The sequence below is a fragment of the Eubalaena glacialis genome, chromosome 3 (assembly GCF_028564815.1).
Source record: "Eubalaena glacialis isolate mEubGla1 chromosome 3, mEubGla1.1.hap2.+ XY, whole genome shotgun sequence".
In the NCBI taxonomy this organism is placed as follows: Eukaryota; Metazoa; Chordata; class Mammalia; order Artiodactyla; family Balaenidae; genus Eubalaena; species Eubalaena glacialis.
In genome coordinates, this window is record NC_083718.1 from 34685864 (window position 1) to 34706364 (window position 20501).

The following is a 20501-nucleotide window of genomic DNA, read 5'->3' on the forward strand; positions in this document are numbered from 1 at the left end:
ACATTGCAATCACTTAGGGATATTTGTAAAATTACCGATGCCTGCCTTCCCCAGACATTCTGACTTAACTGGTTTTGGGTGTAGCCTGGACAAGAGGCGTTTACAAAGCTCCTCAGGTGATTGTAACATGCAGCAAAGTTTGGGAACTACTGAATTGGAGTATGTAGCATTCTCTTGGAGCGTGAGTACCTTACCCTCTGGCTGACTCTGCTGTCTCTCTCACCTCCCCCTACCACTTCCACCCCCAGGCTCACTGATGCTGACAAAAAGAGCCTGTGGGAGAAGCGGTATTATTGCCACTCGGAGGTGAGCTCACTCCCCCTGGTGCTCGCTAGCGCCCCCAGCTGGGAGTGGGCTTGCCTGCCCGACATCTACGCTCTCCTGAAGCAGTGGACCCACATGAACCACCAGGATGCCCTGGGGCTCCTGCATGCCACGTGAGTTGCAACACCCACCTTTCCTGACCATGTGTCCTTCCAGAAGCCAGGGCTTGGCACTGCCCATCACTGACCTGGCCAGGCCTGGGGATAATGGTCAAGTGGACATGGAAATATAGGGCTTTTCCACTTCTCCTTTTCTCTTTCTTTATTTTATTCCATCCCCACCCCCCATGTTATATTATGAACATTTTTCAAACATACAACAAAACTGAGAATTTAATAGTGAACATCCATATTCCCACCACCTAAATTCTAACCATTCGCATTTGTTATATTTGCTTTATGTGTTTATACTGTCCATCAATACATCTTATTTTTTTATGCATTTTGAAGTGAATTGAGACATCATAACTCCTTCCTAAATACTTTAGCAAGCATAACATTAACTAGAGCTCAATCTTTGTTTACGTTTTTTTCTTTTGAGACAAAATTTACATATAAGTAAATGCCCAAGCCTTATGTGTACATTTGCTGAGGTTTGACATATGCACACACCTGTGTAACCCAAACCTTATCACTTAGTTCTGCTCTTACAGTCCTCTCTTCCTTCGTTCCTCTGCGGACACAGCTCCCAATCTCAAACCCCTAGATCGTACCCAATGTTCTTGGTTTATTTTCTACCACTCTTAGTAATTAAAATGTACCTGATCCACGTATTTTGCCTTCAGGACTTTTTGAGGCAAAGGTTTTGCTAATCTCTGCTAAACTAATTCTGGCTAGATGTACTGGCTTATATATAATTTCATGATCTCTGTTATTTGCCTGGCAAACTTTGCATTAAAAGGATGGTACCAAGAAACGATAATGCTTTGACCCTCACAAAGGCTCTTTGATGATGGGATTTCTGGCACAGTGGGAGTCAAGGAAGAGATCTTTGGGAGTGGGGTTGAGGACTTTGTCCCATTTTCTTTAACTCATACAGGGAGTGAGAGTGGCTTCCGTGGCCCAAGGCTGACTCTGACCATGGGCCAGGGCCATTCTCAAGGGTTGCAATCCAGAAAAGGTGCTTAGGACTCTTCTAGTGGCTTTGGCAGATTCTGGGAGTCATTGCCATTTCTTCACCCATGGCTCTGAGGCCCAGGTGTGAGGGTGCTTGCTCACTCCTGTGCCTCAGACCCTGTGGCTGGATTGTCAGGGTCCTGGGCTCTATTTTGCAGGTTCCCAGACCAGGAGGTGCGTCGTATGGCTGTTCAGTGGATTGGCTCCCTCTCTGATGCTGAGCTGTTGGACTACTTGCCCCAGCTCGTGCAGGTGGGTGAGCTGGCCTTCCCTCCGGTTCTGATGGTCCCACCCCCAGGACCCCAAGGCAGACTGCATCCTGCAGGGATAGCAGTTGGTGTAGATTACAGGCAATCAACAAAGCCTCCTGTTCCCTGTCTCCTACACAGGCCTTAAAGTATGAGTGCTACCTGGACAGCCCCTTGGTGCGCTTCCTCCTGAAACGAGCTGTCTCTGACTTGAGAGTGACTCACTACTTCTTCTGGTAAAACTGTGTGCAGAAAGAGGAGAGGTGGACACATCTCCTTCACTTGGGAGTGTTTTACTGTAAGCCTGCAAGGGTGGGGAGCTGAGCCATCTGGGTTGCAGTATGTGGCTGACTTACCGGGTGGCCTTGGGCCAGCACCTTTTCCTCGGGGGCTCTCAGCTCACCCGCATGTAAGCGCAGTGGAGATCATCCCTGGCACTCCCCTCCACCCACGCACGGCAGAAATACAAGGAGAAACCAGATGCAGAAAGGCTTTGAGCTCTACTTAAAGACAGCATGGGCAGACTGAGATATGGCTGAACACCTCTGTATAAGTTTTGCATCCAGAGCCTGTTTTCCTTCCCAAGTTTGGGGTGGGTTTTCCAGGGAGTTGGAGCTGGGTCTGACCACTCCCCACCCCCCCTTGCCTGTTATCCTTTGAGTGTTCTGACTTCCCCCCTCTCTTTGCCTGGTAGGTTGCTGAAAGACGGCCTCAAAGACTCTCAGTTCAGCATCCGCTACCAATATCTGCTGGCAGCCTTGCTGTGTTGCTGTGGCAAGGGGCTGAGAGAGGAGTTTAACCGCCAGTGCTGGCTTGTCAGTACCCTGGCCAAGCTGGCCCAGCAGGTCCGGGAGGCTGCCCCGTCTGCACGGCCGGTGAGTGGGGTGAGGCTGCCTCTACCCATTTCCGGTTCTGGGCCTCTGCAGCCAGTCATTAACTTCTTAGGCATCCTGACCAGCAGGATGGCACTTGACCATCTCTGGTGAGGGGCTGGAAAGAGGTGACTCCCTAACCTACAGGCTACAAACTGACAGTCTGCAAGCTGGATACAGCCCACGGATGTGTTCTCTTTGGCTTGCAAAGTATTAAAACTTTTATTTAACTGTTTACCTTAAAGGCTAAGCCCAGTTGTGTAAGTTGTTCACTGCACAAGAGCACCCAGCCAGAGGGGGCAAGTGAGGACTAAAATTCAGTCATACTTGGTTCACTGTGCTGTGAGCCACGGCTCAGGGCTGCTGCCACCCAGAGGGGGCACCTTTATCTGTTTGCACAAAGGGGTTGTATTAGTCCAGTATTAGTGATCCTGGTTGCTAACATTTAAAAATTGGGAGATTGTGAAGTCTAGATGATTGGCTTTTTTGGCAACGGCCCAAGTGGCAACTCCTCCTTGACCTGTAGCCCACCCTCTCAGTTCACCGTGGGCTGCTTTAAGCTGTTCTGTCATCCACCCAGTCTCTACAGGTGTTTGGGCTGTGGCCCAGGCTGTGGTGTGGGTGGGGTGGTCTTCCTTCTTCGCCGTCTCCAGGAGGTTGTCCCCATCTCTCGGGTGACTGTTTCCATGCCAACCACTACTGGCACCCGCCCCTGGGAGAGGCCTGGCTCTGAGTGGAGCTTATGGGCCCCTCACCTCACCCCTGCTCTCCTTTCCCCACCAGGGGATTCTCCGCACGGGCCTGGAGGAGGTGGGGCAGTTTTTTGCCCTCAACGGCTCCTGCCGCCTGCCGCTTAGCCCCAGTCTGCTGGTTAAGGGCATCGTGCCCAGGGTGAGTGACTGGTGGGTTTGGGGCTCTCGGAGTGGGGAGGGCTCAGTGGAAGGCAGGTCCTCACTGACCTGGTTATTGAGAGAGATGAGGAAGAAAGGCATATGTGGGGCCTCTTCCCAACGCTAACGCGTATGGACTTTTACCTGACAGCTCTGCGGGGTGGAGGAATCGGGTTGGGGGCTGGGTAAGTGCCTCTGCTGATGATGTCGGGGTTGAAGTCCAGGCTGGTGATGCTACCACCTGTCATTCATCAAGCATGCTCTCTGTGCCTGGCACTGTTCTAAGTGCTTTCCTTTGGTTATCACATTTCATCTGCACGACTCTTATGAAGTCGGTACTGTTGTGAGCCCCATTTTACAGAGGAGTAAACTGAGTTATAGATGGGACACACGACTTGCCAGAAGTCACACAACTAGTAAGTTGTGTGTGGAATGAACTGAAGGGATGAGAGATCAGGTGCAGGAGCTGAAGTCATAACAAACTGAACCAGGGTGATGGCAGTAGGGAGGGAGGGAAGGAATGTGGGCTCCGCAGAAATCCGGAAGAAACAATGAGCAGCAGCTGGCGGAGAGTGGGAGAGGCCGTTTTCCTGCCTGGGCCTGGGCCTGGGCCACCCTGACCCTCATCACTACCCTCTCTACTGTGGCAGGACTGTTCCTACTTCAACTCCAATGCAGTCCCCCTCAAGCTCTCCTTCCAAAATGTGGATCCGCTGGGCGAGAACATCCGTGTCATCTTCAAGGTGAGGACACTTCTCTCAAGCCTGGTGAGATGCAGATGGTGGAGAGAAGGAGAGGTGGGAATCCAAGGGCGGCAGAAGCAGCCTCAGGCCCATTCCCTTCCTGCTAGTCCACACTCATGCTGCCATTTTAGTGCATGAAAGACCATCAGGTGAAAAAGGAAATAGATTAATTGTGTGTGGCCCCAGAGGGCTAGGAACAGTGTTGGGATGTGTAAGGAGGTAACTGACAGCTCAATATCGGAAGCGCTTTCTAGAAGGCAGAGCTACCTCAGCAATGGAATGGATAAGGTGCTGACCTGGCTGTCCCTGGAGTATTCAAGCTGAATGACTATGGCAGGCGTGCTGAAGAGGAAATTCACGTATCAGGTGCAGGTTGGACTTAGATGAATCTTAAGGTCCCTCTAACTGGTACATCCATGATTCTGAGGAATAAATGATAGTCTCAGAGCATACAATCCAGTGGGGGAAATGAAAGGCATGCGTGACTTAGTAACATATATTTGTTGTGTGTAAGTTCCAAGTCCAAGGTGTAAACATTCAAGTTTTAAGGCTTTGATGGTCAGGAAGGCTGCATGAAGAAGAGGACCCTGACTTCAATTCAAATGGGGACGTGGGGTTGGGGGAAGAGCTGGAACACCACACGGGCAAAATGTGGTTCCTGGCCCATCTCTGGTGTTTGACCTGGTGTGAGCTGGGTGAGCAGGTCTGAGTGTGAGGTGGGAGAACTGAGAAGTCCCTGGTCACTAGTTTGGGCCAAGGTTGCCCTCCTGGGAGATCTGGGAGCTGGGAGAGGTGGTGGAGGTGGTTCTGGTCACTGTCTTCCTTCATCCAGTGTGGGGACGACCTTCGCCAGGACATGCTGACCCTGCAGATGATTCGCATCATGAGCAAGATCTGGGTCCAGGAGGGGCTGGACATGCGCATGGTCATCTTCCGCTGCTTCTCCACTGGCCGTGGGAGAGGTCAGTAGGGAGTGGGCGGGGCGATGACTGGGCAGCTGGTGTGGGGGGCATTCTTGCTTACTGCCCTTTTGCCATTTCCTGACGAGAACTGTGTGCTTCTCCAGAAAGATGAAAAGGGCAAGATTATCCCATTAGAAGCTGTGGAATGGCATTAAAAAAAGAAGGCAGGGGAGAGAGACTATCATAAAATAAAGCAGTCTTGGAGACATAACAACCAAGCATCCTGTGTAGACTTTGGGTCCCAATTCTAACAAACCAACTGTAAACAGATACTTTTTGACACAGTTGGGGGAAATTTGCATGTAGACTGGGTTAGATCAGATCAAAGAATGGTTGTTAAATTTTTGGATGTGATAATGGCATGGTGGTTATGTCCTTGCTGGTTATACTTGAAATACTTATGAGTGAAATGACATGTATGGGATTTACTTAAAAATACTCCAGCCGCGAATGGGGTAGGGGGAGGGTGGAAGAGAAGAGGGGGAAGCAGGGCTGGGTGAGTGAAATAGATAAAACAAGATTAGCAAAGTGTTGATAATTTTTGAAACTGGTTTTGTGTGAGTTCATGATACCATTTCTTTATTCTTATATGTATTTAAAAATCCCATAGTAAAAGTTAAAACAAAAAAGGATCATGGCTATGAGCTGGGGGGACCAAAGAGTCACAGCATGGAGTATGAAACCAGGGGCATGATCTTTCCCCTTATTATCAGACTTTGTCCAAATGCCCTAGAGCTTAATTTATAGGGAAGCATCCAGCAAAGCTCTTGTAGTCCTCTCCTGACAGACGCCTTCTCTCTGCTCTGGAGAGTGACTTGATGTCTCCCCTCACAGGGATGGTAGAGATGATCCCCAACTCTGAGACCCTGCGCAAGATCCAGGTGGAGCACGGGGTGACCGGCTCCTTCAAGGACCGGCCCCTAGCCGACTGGCTGCAGAAGCACAACCCTGGGGAGGACGAGTACGAGAAGGTAGGATTGAAGCGTGCGGGTGAAGCTGGGGTGGGACGTGCGTGACTCCAGCACACTGTGTTCCCACGAGGCCCGCACATGCACAGAGAAGACAGCTCAGCTGTATTGGGAGGAAGGAAACACTCTTGGTTGACTGGTGCCTCCAGATGTCTAGAGGTGGGTCAAATGACTTTTGTAAGCTGACCAAGAACATCCCCTGGTATCCAACTGGGAAGCCTTCACTGAGTTCCTCTGGCAGATTGAGTTTGGAGGAGGGGGCCCTCTTAGTCATGGATCCTATTCAGGTCCTCCTGTGTCCTGCGAGGAGTCCAGTGGTGCTTTGCAGAACAAGAGTTGGAAGAGACTTTAGAGATCATTTTATCCAACTCTTCTTTTCATAGATGTGAATTAAGACTCACTCATTTGTTCCCAGTTATGGAGCTGGTTTGTGACAAGCATGTAACCGGAAGCCAGGATTGAGGATAGATATGAGACAGAGATGATAGAAAAGGTAGCTGACCTTCCTTCCTCAGGCTATACTGGGTGGTAGGGCCTTGGTGACCTGCTGTGTTCTGTGGCTGGTCCACAGCTTCATGGCTCTTGCCTCTGGGTTAATTAAGTTTAGGGGAGAGAGTAAGTCATAATAACCAAGCTCATAAGAGAATGACCATAAACCAGAAGCGATCCATATACTAACTTATATTGATCAATGGCTTTTATCCCTGAAGGAGAACCTACGTGGGCAGCCAAATTATAATCAGAATGTTGTTTAGTGAACATGTAATTAGATGATCTTCCGAGGCCTTAAATGTTTGCATTCCCCAGGGTTTAATTCCTGGCCTGCCGTGCTCTTTGTACCCTTCTCGTGCCAGCTCATCATCTCTTATTACTTTACCGCCCACTTGCTGATGACTTCCAAAGCCATTCCCTCTTCCCTCTCTCACCACCCGATTGCTGGACCTCTCCGCTTGTGTTTCACCTGTATGTCAAACTCAGTATAGGCAAAACCGAGCTTTCTGTCTCTCCTTGTCCTCTTGAAACCTGCTTTTTTGTGTTTCCTGGATGGTATGACTCTCTCTGTGCAGTCACCCAAGACAGAGCCATGAGTCTTCTTGATGTTTCCTTCTGCCTCTCCTCTGCTTTACCAAGCCCTATTCCCCAGATGTCTCTTGAATCTGTCCTCTTCTTACCATTTCTTTCAGCCATTTGCTTTCTGTCCCCTGAACTACTGGACTGCCTCTCCTCCTTCCATTACCATCCTCTGCTTGATTTCAGAGTCTTTTAAAATAAGGTGCAAACTGCTCATGTCACTCCTTTGCTCTCAATTCTTCAAAGGCTCCCTGTGTCCTAAAAGATGAGTCCGTCATCCACAACATTGCCGCAAGGCCTTTTGTAATCCAGCCCTGCCTGCCCCTGTGGTCTCATCCACTGCACCTCCCCATCTTATGATAATTTATGCTGTAGTTTAGGGAGCTACTTGCATTTCTTCGATACCTTTAGAAGATAGTATTTCCTTTGCCTGGAAAGCCCTTTCTTCCCTTTCCCATCCCTCAAAACCCACCCCCTGTATGTTGTAAATGTTAAGGTCCTCTACCCTTGGAAAGGAGTGATATTGTTTCCTCCCTCCCTCAACCCCATATACTATTTATACTAACATGTATTTTTCAGGTATTAAGCAGCCACCATACAGAAGCACTGTGCTTGGTGCTGGAATTATGATTACTCCTTGCCAATGTAATAAAGAGTCATAATAAATATTATAAAAGCTGTACAACAAGAATACACACAGAGAGAAACTAACTCAGTGTCTCAGTGTTTAATATCAGTCTTTCAAAAATAGCTCTCAGCTCTTCTAGTCTTTCTGTTAGAATGATACTGGTCGTTTCTTATGGTGCCTTCCAGGAGGAAAGAACTAGAGATATTTGTCTCTTGGCCACCTACTCAGCAAACAGAGTACCTCCATCCTATAAGTGAAACCCCTTAAATCAGGAGAGCTCTCTTTATACAGTGAGACTTCTTTCCAGTAAAAAGCCAACACCCTGCATAACTTAGGTGATGAGACTTTAGTTATTTACTCTGTGGCAGAGTACAGGCATATAGCTGCTTTGTAAGTCAAAATAGGATGCCTTTCAGGTAGAAAGACCATCTGTGACACGAAGACAGGTTGATGGAGATGGTCAAGACTGGGAGTTGATGGATTATACTTATTGAGTGGTTTCTTTTCAATCATATATTTCCCTATCATAGAAATCATCTTTTTCTTCCAGAAGGTACATTCTGTGATTTCTTTACAAACTTTCTATTCTTAACTTCCTAGGGATTAGTCAGCTGGTTTAATTTAACAAGTAGCCAGGGGATTTCTGTGTGTAGCTGGTTTTGAAGTAGGCCTGTGGAACAGCCAAGAGGCTGCTGGGAGATAAGATCCCTGGACCCTGGGAAAGTGAGAATACTAAGTTCTGAGTGAATGGTGCCTGTAGGGGCTCAATGGGGAGGAGTCAGTGCAGGCTGTTAAGATCTGGGAAAGGTGTGGAACTCAAGGAAGGTCCTGGAAGGCTGGGTGGAAGCTTGCAGAGGGAGGTGGGAAGGGCATGTGTACTATGAAGATTTCTCTCATTCCCAGCTTTGTCCATTCTTACTTGGCTGTGACAACTGTTGCCTCTGCTGATGAGTCTTTCTTGAGTTCTTGGGAATTCCAGAAACCTCACAAAGAGGATTTAGAGGATGAAAGGTGTCCATTCACTAATTCCATACATTTTTACTGGAAAGACAGATAAGGGGGCAAACGTTGACCAGATAAAATAAGGTAGACCCAACCCCTTACTCCCTCCCCTCCTGCTTTAAACTCAGAAAATGCTCTAACACATTTTACCAACTAGAGATGTCTGATTTTCAAGTGTAAAACATCCGCTAGAAGTGTTAAGCTGCCTCAGCTCTTCCTTGGAGTGAAGTGACTTTAATTAGATTAGCATTCATCTGTTACCAAGAACAGTGGAAATGGGAGTCATACTGGGGGCAGGGAGAAGGACAGAAGAATTCTGAGCAGGGTCAAGAAGAGGCCCTTAAGTCAGCTGCCTCAGTGCTGTGCCTGAGTTAAGGTCACCACAAACAGTTGGGAAAGTTGTAAACATCAGCCTTCCCCGATTATGGGCTGGTCAAGTCTGGGCTCCCGGATCAGTGCACTGTCTTTGCAACCAGTTTCCCAAGGAGGAAGAAAGGTGCAGAAGGTGGTGAATTGCAGATAACGTGGTGGAGATATACCTATAAGCCTTCCATCTCCTTTTGCCCCATAAGATACAAGAGAAGTTTCTGTGTGCATCAGTGTGTAAGTATGTGATGAAGGTTGAACAGGCAGATGTGAGAGCTGTTGGACTCATGAGAGAGGGGCACGGCTGGCTGAATTCAGTCTGGCTGTGCCCCTGGGGTCCCTCCACACCAGCTTTATGTCCCCTCCTCCCCTCTGCCTTCCTTCTCCCAGGCTGTAGAGAACTTCATCTATTCTTGTGCTGGCTGCTGTGTGGCCACGTACGTCTTGGGCATCTGTGACCGACACAATGACAACATCATGCTGAAGACAACTGGCCACATGTTCCACATAGATTTTGGCCGTTTCCTGGGCCATGCCCAGATGTTCGGGAACATCAAGCGGTAAGTGGTCTCCTGAAGCCAGGATGTGCGTGTAGGCCAGGGAGGTCAGCGGAAATGGTTCGGAGCTGGAACACGAGCCCGTGATGGGAGGGCCCGCACTGCAGAGTGTGGTCCCTGGGCTGAGCAGCTTTGGAGAAGAGAAGACTGAGAAAGAGGTCAAGTCCTTGCAGGGCCTTGCGGAAGAGGGCAGGCACCAGCCATTCTCCCTCCCTGCTGAGGACTGAGCAAAGGGAAATGAGCCCAAACCCCAGCAAAAGGGAATACGACTAGATATCCAGGGAAAATATCACAAGCTCACAGGCAAGGAACCAATGAAGGATGTGTCTGGGGATTTTTTAAGATTAAGGGAGGAAAAGAAAAACGAAAATGTTAGAGGAGCCACAGCTATCCATTTCACACAGGTGTTGAGGGATGAGGAGAACCATCCCCTGACGCAGCCCACAAAGTGGGCTTCCTCCTTCATGTTGACCTTCTACCTGTATGTTCCCCTTGGCCCAGGGACCGTGCCCCCTTTGTCTTCACCTCGGACATGGCGTATGTCATCAACGGGGGTGACAAGCCTTCCAGCCGCTTCCATGATTTTGTTGACCTTTGCTGCCAAGCCTACAACCTCATTCGCAAGCACACCCACCTCTTCCTCAACCTTCTGGGCCTGGTGAGGAGCTCCATCCCTTTCTGAACCCCTCCTTCTTATCATCTGACACCATCTTTAAGACTCCCTTGTCTTGCTTCAAAGGATTTCTGGAGATCTACTTCTCTGAGCCCTAGGTAAAGGCAGGGCTCAGACCACCTGGAGACAGTGGTGTCTGCACGTATCTGACTTCCTGCTCCAGCCCCCCCAGTTCCTGTGGACTGCTAGCCACTGCCCACAGCATCTGCCTGCCACCCTCTAGAAGGGTTAGGGAGCTTAGCTGTAGAAAATCTTGCCTTATGGTAAGGAAGAAGCAAGAATTCCTGGTTGTTACAGGCACCCTCTCTTCTTCTTTGCTCTTCTAGATGTTGTCCTGTGGGATCCCTGAGCTCTCAGACCTAGAAGACCTCAAGTATGTGTATGATGCCCTGAGGCCTCAGGACACAGAGGCCAATGCCACTACCTACTTCACCAGGTAAAACTCTCCATACAAAACAGTGCTGCCCACTCTGGGTAGTTAATTTCCAGGCTGCCGTATTGGGAGGAGCAGGGCTAGGGAAACGCGAGAGGCTTAGCTCTGGTGGCAGAGCTTAGAGTTGACAACATGGGTCAGTTGTCCCAACTTTGCCTTTGACTTGGGTAAATCATTTTACTTCTCTCAGACTCAGTCTCCCGTCTGCACTTGGGTGCTGACCTTTATATAGAGGTATTGCGATCCCCTACTTGCATTCTCACCATGTCTCGGTCAAGGATTTTGTCTATGGGGCAGTGTATAGTAGGGATTTTGTACTAGTTTTTAGCTCTCTGGATCAGAACCTTCCCCCTTGTCAAAACATGGAATTCCATGGTTCCGTTTTCCCATATTTGACGCTCTTAGACACACTTTGTGTGAAAGCAGGGAAGTGTCTGTGTACTAATGTCTACTGTTTTGTCCATTTTATTATGCACCCTTTTTGGAACTTAGCGAGCTAAATTTTCTCTGTTGGGTCTAATATAGTACCTTTCCTTTTGAACTAAAATCTCTGGATTGAGCTTTGTTTGGTGAGGTTCCATTGTACTGAACCTTGAAACTCAGTGTGACAACAGTATTTAGACATTTACACGGTGAGCCCACGGTGGCGTCCCTAATTCCTTCCTACCTTGGTTTAACTGTCTTTGGCTCAGGTGGGCAGTGGGGGGAGATAAGACCCCAAGGTTCACAGAAATAAACTGTATGCTGATCATTGTGTGCAATCATGCACTCTATGAGGATATCACACAGGGAAAATGATCTGATCTGAGCTGAGTATTAGTCTCAGGTGTCAGGGGATATTTCTCGAGATAGCTCTGCCAGGCAGTGGGGACTTGGGTCCGTGGTCACATTCTTTTCTTCCCATCCTCCTGCAGGTTGATTGAGTCCAGCCTCGGCAGTGTAGCCACAAAGCTCAATTTTTTCATTCATAACCTGGCTCAGATGAAGTTCACAGGCTCAGACGACCGGCTGACCCTTTCCTTTGCTCCCCGAACACACACTGTCAAGAGCTCTGGCCGCATCAGTGATGTGTTTCTCTGCCGCCACGAGAAGATCTTCCACCCCAACAAAGGCTACGTAAGTGTTTTCTCCGATCTGACCCTCCCTTGCTCCCCACTGCCCCAGCTTATTGGGGTTCTGACTGTTTCTTCCCTTCCACACTGTGGGCGCTGGAGTTGACTGAGCACCCTGTGCTGGGAGCAGTCGCACACCCCTTCCTTCTCCACTGCCCAAGTGGCCTGCCTACAATCAGGGAGCTGAGTTGGATGGCTGTTCCCTCTGAGTCAAGGGTCTTGTGAAACAAGGATTCTTGTTAATCTTTGCTTTCATTTTGCTGCATATGTATATTATCTTTGTCTCCATGAGAGGCATTTTTATCCTCTTCCTTCTGGAAAGCGTAACTCCTCCAACACACATGCGCGCGCGCACACACACACACACACACACACACTTCTGTCCCCTCACCTCCCCCCTTCATTGGGTGCAGAGGGTTTGGCAGGGAGTATTCTCTAAGATTTGGATTTTGCAGATTTATGTGGTAAAGGTGATGCGAGAGAATGCTCACGAGGCCACATACATCCAGAGGACATTTGAGGAGTTCCAGGAATTACACAATAAGCTGCGGCTGCTCTTCCCTTCTTCCCTCCTGCCCAGGTAGCTGTTGCCTTTACTCTCTGCACTGAGGGATACTGGGGAGGGAGAGCGGATGGGGGCTGGGCAGGACTGCAGGAGTGAGAAACTGCCCTTTGGAGAAAAGACCTATGTCCTTGGTTTTCTCCTCTTGGCGATGAGTTTGATGACAAGTGCTCCCCCTGCTGGTCATGCTTTTCTGAGGCTCTCAAGAGGTCTTCCTCCAGCCTTGAAAATAAGCTTGGGTCCACCTGCCAGGAGAGCAACCTGGGTCTACAGGCAGGGGATTGACTGAATCTGAAGATTTTTCGAAGTTTCTAATCTTCTAAAGAGTAAAAGTATGTTTCAAATAGATAAACAAAATGCGGTGTATATACAAAGTGGAATATTATTATACTGTATGATTCCACTTACATGAAGCACTTAGAGTAGTCAAATTCATAGAAACAGAAAGTAGAATGGTAGTTGCCAGGGGGAGGGAGCAAATGGGGAGTTGTTTAATGGGTATAGAGTTTCAGTTTTGCAAGATGAAAAGGGTTCTGGAGATGGATGGTGGTGATGTTTGCACAACAATGTGAGTGTACTTAATTCTGAACTGCACACTTAAAAATGGTTAAGACAGGGGACTTCCCTGGCGGTCTAGTGGTTAAGACTTCCCCTTCCAATGCAGGGGCTGTGGGTTTGATCCCTGGTCGGGGAGCCAAGATCCCACATGCCTCGTGGCCAAAAAACCAAAAAAACAAAACAAAACATAAAACAGAAGCAATATTGTAACAAATTAAATAAAGACTTTAAAAATGGTCCATATCAAAAATATATATATTTTAAAAAATGGTTAAGATGGTAAATTTTATGTTATGTGTATTTCACAATTTAAAAAAGCAATTTTTCAAATGAATTTTTACCTTGATGGGGAAAACTGGGGGCTCCAGAGCCGCTGAGGCACTTCTGGGGAGCTGTAGGACTCTGCTCAACAGTTTGGTTTTCTCATCCGGTGTCCTAGGAACTGTCTGGTGTGAGATGCTGCGTGTGTGTCCTTGGCACAGACCTGGGGAGCTGGGGGAGGCATGGAGTCGGGGAAAGGTCCCTGGGAATGGAGGCTGGTGAGAAATGCAGATCGGGTGACTGAAAATGCAAGTGAAATGTGACTAAATCCTGTTGCCTCTTCATTATCTGCCCACCTGCCACTGCCCACCTGCCGCCCAGCTTCCCTAGTCGCTTTGTGATTGGCCGCTCACGGGGAGAGGCGGTGGCGGAGCGGCGGAGGGAGGAGTTAAATGGCTACATCTGGCACTTGATCCACGCAGCCCCTGAGGTGGCCGAGGTGGGTGGCTGCCTCTGTTCCTGGCTGTCCCTGGCGCTGGTGGGGGGTGGGGGATGCGGACGGAAGCGGGTGGCAATCATGGAGGGGACTTGGCTTTTCTGGGTCTGACTGTGTGCAGGAAGAGGTGGGTGGGTCGTGGCTCCAGCCCCACGGGACTATGCACAGAAATGCAGTGAAACACAAACATTCAGCTGGGCACGCGGAGAGACAGGTCCGTGTTAGGTGCTTGTAGTGAGCAAGAGCCTGAGGAAATGGAAGGTTTTGAGCAGGCTGAGTGTGTGTATCCACCTAGATTTTTTTTTAAAACAAATGGTACTATAATGGGCATAAAGACAAATACAGTCATCCGGAGTCCCATCAGCCTAAAAAACCATCTAACCCCATTTCCATGTTTCCTTCCTATTTATCCATATATAAATGTGACTTTTATAGTTTTATAGTGGTCATAGCTTAAATATAATGCTATATTCTGTTCTTTTTTCACTTAAGTGTTTATAGTAAGCACAACTTTAAATATGTGTACCAAATTAATACACCAACTTGCAATACCATAATCTCTTTAACCATTCGCTTCTTGAAAGATATTTAGATCATTCCCCTCCCCCCTTTTTTCACTACTAATGCTAGAGTGGATATTTTCACACATTTTAGTTTTTGTTTTTGTTTTCCCTAATTGCTTAGTAAACATTCTCAAAAGTAGGATTCATGGTCTTTGTCCAAGGCTGGGTCAGGCATTAGTTCCCCGACCAGGGGTTGAACCCGGGCCTGCCAGCAGTGAAACACCAAGTCCTACCCACTGGACTGCCCGGGAATTCCAAGAACAGACTGCTTTTGACCTGATGCGACCTACTTTTATTTGATTTTTTTTCTTTTTTTTAAACTTTTGTATTATGAGAACTTTCAAAACATATAGAAAAATAGAGAAACAGTATAATGAATGCCTATATATCCATCACTTAAACAGTTATTATTTTGACATGTTTGCATCATCTATTTTTTATGAAATATTTTAAAGTAAATCACAGATCGTGACTTCTACCCCTAAGTACTTACTATGCATCTCTAAAAAACAAGGACATAATCTTACATAACTACACTGTCATTATATCACCCAAAACATAGTCCATATTCAAAATGTCTCTGTCATCTCCAAAATTCTTTTAACAGTTGGTTTGTTTGAGCCATGACCCAAACAAGAACTGCATATTATATTTGGTTGTCACATTTCATAGGTCTCTTTTAATGTGGAACAGTCCTTTTCCTTTTTTCACTGGGCCATTGTCTTACTGAGGAATGACCCTGTTTTCTGATTCCATTCCAGTGTGATTTGGTGTACACCTTCTTCCACCCCCTGTCCCGGGATGAGAAGGCTGCGGGCACCAGCCTGGCTCCCAAGTCCTCAGGTACAGTGCCTTCTCTGTGACATTTCTGCCAACCTCTCTGAACCATTCCCAAAGGTCATTTTTCCTGCCCCTGCCTCTTCCCAGTTCTCTTTCCTTGACTCGTCTCTGTTCCTTTGCTTACTGGCTAGAGAATCTGGTTTCCCACTCAGGCTGTGGGTCCACAGCTCCTTGAGCAGATTCCCCAGGGACTGGATATGCTTACACACTGGAATTGGATAGACGCCCCCAACCCAACTCTGAGTCATGTTCGCAGATGCCACTTGGCAGATCCCCGATGGGGTATCAGGACTCTGACGTGGAGTTACTGGCAGGGGGTCAGAAGAAAACAGAAATGTCTGCCTGGCACCAGATGTCTGCCTGGCACAGGGCTGGCCTCATGAGGTTTCTCAGTTTCCTTTGTCCCTACAGATGGCACATGGGCCCGGCCGGTCGGGAAGGTTGGGGGAGAGGTGAAGCTGTCCATCTCCTACAAAAACAACAAACTCTTCATCATGGTGATGCATATTCGGGGCTTGGTAAGCGCATACACAGTCCTCATTTGGATCTTTATCTTTCTTCTGGTACTTCTCTGACTGATCAGACCTTTTCTGCCCCCCTCTCGTGAGAGTAACCACAAAGATTACTGAATGAATACCCAATGGGCCTGCTACTGTGCTAGGCCTATGGTATGACCAAGCAATACTAGACACAGCTTTTTACTACCCGTGCTCTTTGGCAAGTAGCCCAATTACTCTTAGCCTCGTTAAAATGAGGATAATGTTAGCACCTATCTCATAGGGTTGTTATAGGGATTAAATGAGATAATGCATGTAGAGCACTTGACATAGTGCCTTGTATTATTATTATGGTGATTATTATATGGGAGAGGCCCAAGGGGCGTATTTCCTGGTTATAGAGGTAAGGCAGCCATGTGACATCCTTCAAGCATAATCAAGGCAGAGTATAATCACTAAATTTTTGGTATGATTCTAAGAACCTTGTGAGTGGAAGGGGAAGGGAACTCTTATTAAATACCCACAATGTGCTGGACTTTTGCAGGTTGGGGCATTAGTATGCAGCAGGAGGTACATGAACTTTGGAATCAGAGAGATCTGGGTTTCACTCTTACAGAATCATTCATTCATTATATTCAACAAATCTTCATCAACGGCCTACTATGTGCCAGGCACTGATACATTAGCTCTGGATACAAGGGTAAACAAAATAAAATCCCTGCCCTCAGGGAGCTTACATTCTAGTAGCAAGAGGCAGACGGACAAATAGTTAAGTTAAATATATGGCAAGTCAGATAGTGGTAAGTGCTCTGGCGAGAACTAAGGCAGAGAAGGAATACTGGGGTGGAATGAAGGTAGCAGCAATTTTGCAGAGTGGCCAGGGAAACCCTCATTGATGAGGAGGTATTTCGGCAAAGGTGGAAGGAGATGAGGGAGGGAGCCATGCACATACATCTGAGGGAGGATTGCTCCAGGCAGAGGGAGCAGTTAAACCCAAAAGCCCTAGTCAGGAGCCTGCTTGGGGCATGTCAGGAACTGCAGGAGGAGGCCAGTATGGCTGAAGCCCCTGGAGCAGAGGGGAGAATAGCAGATGGTGAGGTTGAAGAGGGCAGACCAGAGCCTTGGTCCCACAGTCAGGAGTGTGGCTTCTCCGTGAGTGAGATGGGAGCCATTGGAGGGTTTTGCGCAGAGGCGTGACAAGATCTGACTTAAGTTTTAAAAGGATCAGGCTGAGTGAATCACTAATCGGCTGACCTTGAACAAGCAACTTAATCTCTCTGACTCATTTCTCTACCTCTTAGGGGTTACTTGGATCAAAATAGACAAAAGATACTGGGCAGAGATATCTGGGGACATAGTTCATTCAGAACAGACCAAGTTATGGCGTGCCCTGAGCATTCGTATACAAAGTATAGACTGGATATCATAGACAATCTGATTGATGTTTTAGGAGGACACCTAACGTTACCATGGTAGGTGTTTCTAGCAGAATGCAATGGGCTGGGAAACATAAATTATTGTGCATTGCAAGAAGCTAGGTGTGGGAGAAGAGGGTCTGGATCAGGGAATGATCACAGGAATGGTGATAAAGAGACAGATAGAAAAACCTTCATCTTTTTCTTGGTTTTCATTCCCTTTGTAGCAACTGCTCCAGGATGGGAATGATCCCGACCCCTATGTCAAGATTTACCTCCTTCCTGACCCTCAGAAAACCACTAAGAAGAAAACCAAAGTGGCCCGGAAAACCTGCAACCCCACCTACAATGAGATGGTATGTGGGGAAGGTGCTGGGTGGGGCTGGGGTTGGCCGACTGTGCCAGTTTGTAAATAAAGTTGTATTGGGACATGGCCATTACTATTCATTTAAGTCTTGTCTGTGGCTGCTTTCATGTTGTAGCAGCTGGGTTGAGTCATCGTGACATAGATCAGAATGTATGGCCTATAAAGCCTAAAATACTTCCTATTTGGCCCTTTATATAAAAAAGTTTGCTGACACTTAGGGTAGGGATTCCACAGCTGGGGCATGGTCTGTGGGGAGGAAGAGCCTGCTGGTCCTTTGCTGATAGTGAGCAGTGGCCCCAGTGACAAGCCTTCATTTGCTTGAGCTAAGAGCAGGGGTCTTTATTTTTTTTATTTATTTTTTATTTTTTTATTTGGCTGTGCCAGCTCTTAGTTGCAGTTGCAGCATGCATGTGGGATCTAGTTCCCTGACCAGGGGTCGAACCTGGGCCCCCTGCATTGGGAGTGTGGAGTCTTATCCACTGCGCCACCAGGGAAGTCCCCCCAAGAGCAGGGTTCTTTAATTTAATCTGCTTTTTTTTTTTTAATCAGTCATCAATTTTATACACATCACTGTATACATGTCAATCCCAATCGCCCAATTCAGCACACCACCATCCCCACCCCTCCGCAGTTTTCCCCCCTTGGTGTCCATACGTTTGTTCTCTACATCTGTGTCTCAACTTCTGCCCTGCAAACTGGTTCATCTGTACCATTTTTCTAGGTTCCACATACATGCGTTAATATACGATATTTGTTTTTCTCTTTCAAGAGCAGGGTTCTTTAAAGCTTCCCTTGGGTTCTGTATGCTTTCTCTGTTCCCTCGGGCTCTGTCTGGTTGGGGAGGTAAAGTGGTCTTATGCTCAGCCACATCAGATCACACCACCACAGACTTAAGCATCTCCCCCTTCCATGTTCCCTGTCTCACTACTTCCCTCTCTTCCCAATTTTGCGTTTGCAGCTGGTATATGATGGAATCCCCAAGGGAGACCTGCAGCAGCGGGAGCTACAGCTGAGTGTGCTGAGTGAGCAAGGATTCTGGGAGAACGTTCTGCTGGGGGAGGTGCACATCCGCCTGCGAGAGCTGGACCTGGCCCAGGAGAAGACCGGCTGGTTCGCACTGGGATCTCGAAGTCATGAGACCTTATGAGCCCAGCGGAGCCGTGGCCCAGGACCCCAGGCTCATGGCAGAGCTGGGGGAGAGGACTCTCCCTGCTTGACTTGTCCCTTCCTTGTGTAGGGGCAGGGCCCGTGGCGGGGCTCCCCTCTGTCCCGGCGGATCGGGCCTCCGTGGTAGGAGGCAAGGAGAGTAAAGATGCTCTCTGCTATCCGCTCCTCTGCAGACTGCGTTTGGGTTGGTTGTGATGAGCAGCCCCTTGGAGGCTGTGAGGGTGCAGCAAAGTTTTAAGTTTACCTTGTGTCAAGGGAGCAATGCCTGGTTTGAGGTGTGTGGGGTGGGCTGTAGAAGTAGCATCTGGGGGGAGGGTCGGTGGATATCTTTATTTTTATTTTTAAAAAATGAAATAGTAATGTTGTCCTGACTGGACAGGAAGCCTTGTGAGAAGGGACTTACATGTGCCTCAGAAGGCAAAAGAGCAATTGGACTTTTTGTATGATTGAGGTTCTTATTGGACTTTTCCCTAGGATTTTGTTTGTTTGTTGTTTTTGCATTTCTGTCTATAGGAATTATTTGGGGAGGGGCCCAGTGGGCCCTCAGTTAGTGCCCTCCGTCTCTGAGGCAGGTCGGGAGGGACGGGGAGGGCTGCGTGTGCTGGACTGAGGCCTGCGCCACTGGGCCTTTCTGATTTTGCCTCCAAAGGAGAGCGATGTGATACCTACGTGTGTAACGAAGGGCCTTCCGTATGGAGGTCTGCAGAGGACCTGTGTTCAGGGACCTGGGCTCTTTTGGGGGGAGTTTTTCCTCTCGTCTTTCCCTAGTTTGCTAGGACTTGCCCTGAATACTGTCTTCTACCCCTCCATTCAGCTCTTCTGGGGGTCATCTGGTCCCTGTGAATACGCCTGGGTGCTCCCCCATAGGTCTCTCCCTTCATTTCTCTCTGGTGAGATAAACTGCTGCCTCGGCCCTTAGGTTTGGTTTCACCCCAGGGTGTCTTGGCCCTAGGAATGGGCCTCTAGGCTGCAGATGCCAGCGTGGCTAGCTGTTGGGTGGTTTCTGGGAAGCTTTCCTCATCACCCACCACTCCTTTTGTTTTGCTGCTTCTCTCCCAAACTCCATTTCTGTCACATTTTTTTAATAAGAATTTCTCTTATTCTATGGGGCCATAAACCTATTTTGTCTGGAGCCAAAGGGATGCCCCAGCTGAAGAAAAAGGGTGCGGGTGGGGGATCCCATTAAAACTGTTGTTTTTTCCAGTGATTTTCTTTGGTTGTGAGGAGGCTGGATTGAGCTGAGCTGGAAGGGAGAGACTGGGTCTCTGATCTCTTAATACTCTTCATTCCCTACCAAATGGATTTGAAATTCACTCGCGCGCTTTACTCCGAAAGGTTGTCTTCCTTGAAAAAAGGAGAGACTTTGAATTTGATATTAACTTTTTAAACTGGCTGGTTGTGCCCGGTGATTGGGGAATGGAGTTAAGTGGGGATACGATGTGGACTGTCCCTCCCCAGCTCCAAGGATCAGAAATTCCCCCTTTCGCTGACTCATTCCATAACTGGAGAAAGAAGCTCCATTCATTGAAGCCACAGAGCAGCAAGGAAGTTTAAACTTTTAAATTAAAAATGTCAAGGATAAAGCTGGCTGCTGTGGGCAGGGGTTAGGGGAGTGGAGAACAGAGGTAGAACTTCTCTAGATGAATGGACCAGAGATGTGTTACTGGCTTTTTGCCTGTAGCTCATTTTACTTTGACCCTCTATGCCCCTGTTAAAGAGGTCTGTGTACTGTACCCACTTCCCAGACGTCCTTTATCTCCTACTTTCTCTGGAATTGTATTTTCTAATAAATGATGTTTAGAAAAACAAAA

The 20501-nt window shown here is 48.0% G+C and overlaps 1 protein-coding gene across 2 annotated transcripts in view; it reads left to right on the forward strand.

The window, feature by feature from the left end:
- PIK3C2B (phosphatidylinositol-4-phosphate 3-kinase catalytic subunit type 2 beta) overlaps positions 1–20501 on the forward strand; it is a 60124-nt gene extending 39623 nt beyond the window's left edge. For both annotated transcript variants that reach the window (XM_061187444.1, XM_061187445.1), the window contains 18 exons: positions 249–437; positions 1598–1691; positions 1829–1923; positions 2382–2562; positions 3343–3450; positions 4100–4192; positions 5025–5154; positions 5989–6125; positions 9580–9749; positions 10248–10404; positions 10746–10855; positions 11767–11968; positions 12420–12544; positions 13727–13844; positions 15166–15247; positions 15656–15762; positions 17384–17512; positions 18482–20501. In XM_061187444.1, coding sequence (XP_061043427.1) covers positions 249–437; positions 1598–1691; positions 1829–1923; positions 2382–2562; positions 3343–3450; positions 4100–4192; positions 5025–5154; positions 5989–6125; positions 9580–9749; positions 10248–10404; positions 10746–10855; positions 11767–11968; positions 12420–12544; positions 13727–13844; positions 15166–15247; positions 15656–15762; positions 17384–17512; positions 18482–18670 — 2416 coding nt within the window. In that variant the 3' untranslated portion in view covers positions 18671–20501. The remainder of the gene's footprint in view (positions 1–248; positions 438–1597; positions 1692–1828; positions 1924–2381; positions 2563–3342; positions 3451–4099; positions 4193–5024; positions 5155–5988; positions 6126–9579; positions 9750–10247; positions 10405–10745; positions 10856–11766; positions 11969–12419; positions 12545–13726; positions 13845–15165; positions 15248–15655; positions 15763–17383; positions 17513–18481) is intronic.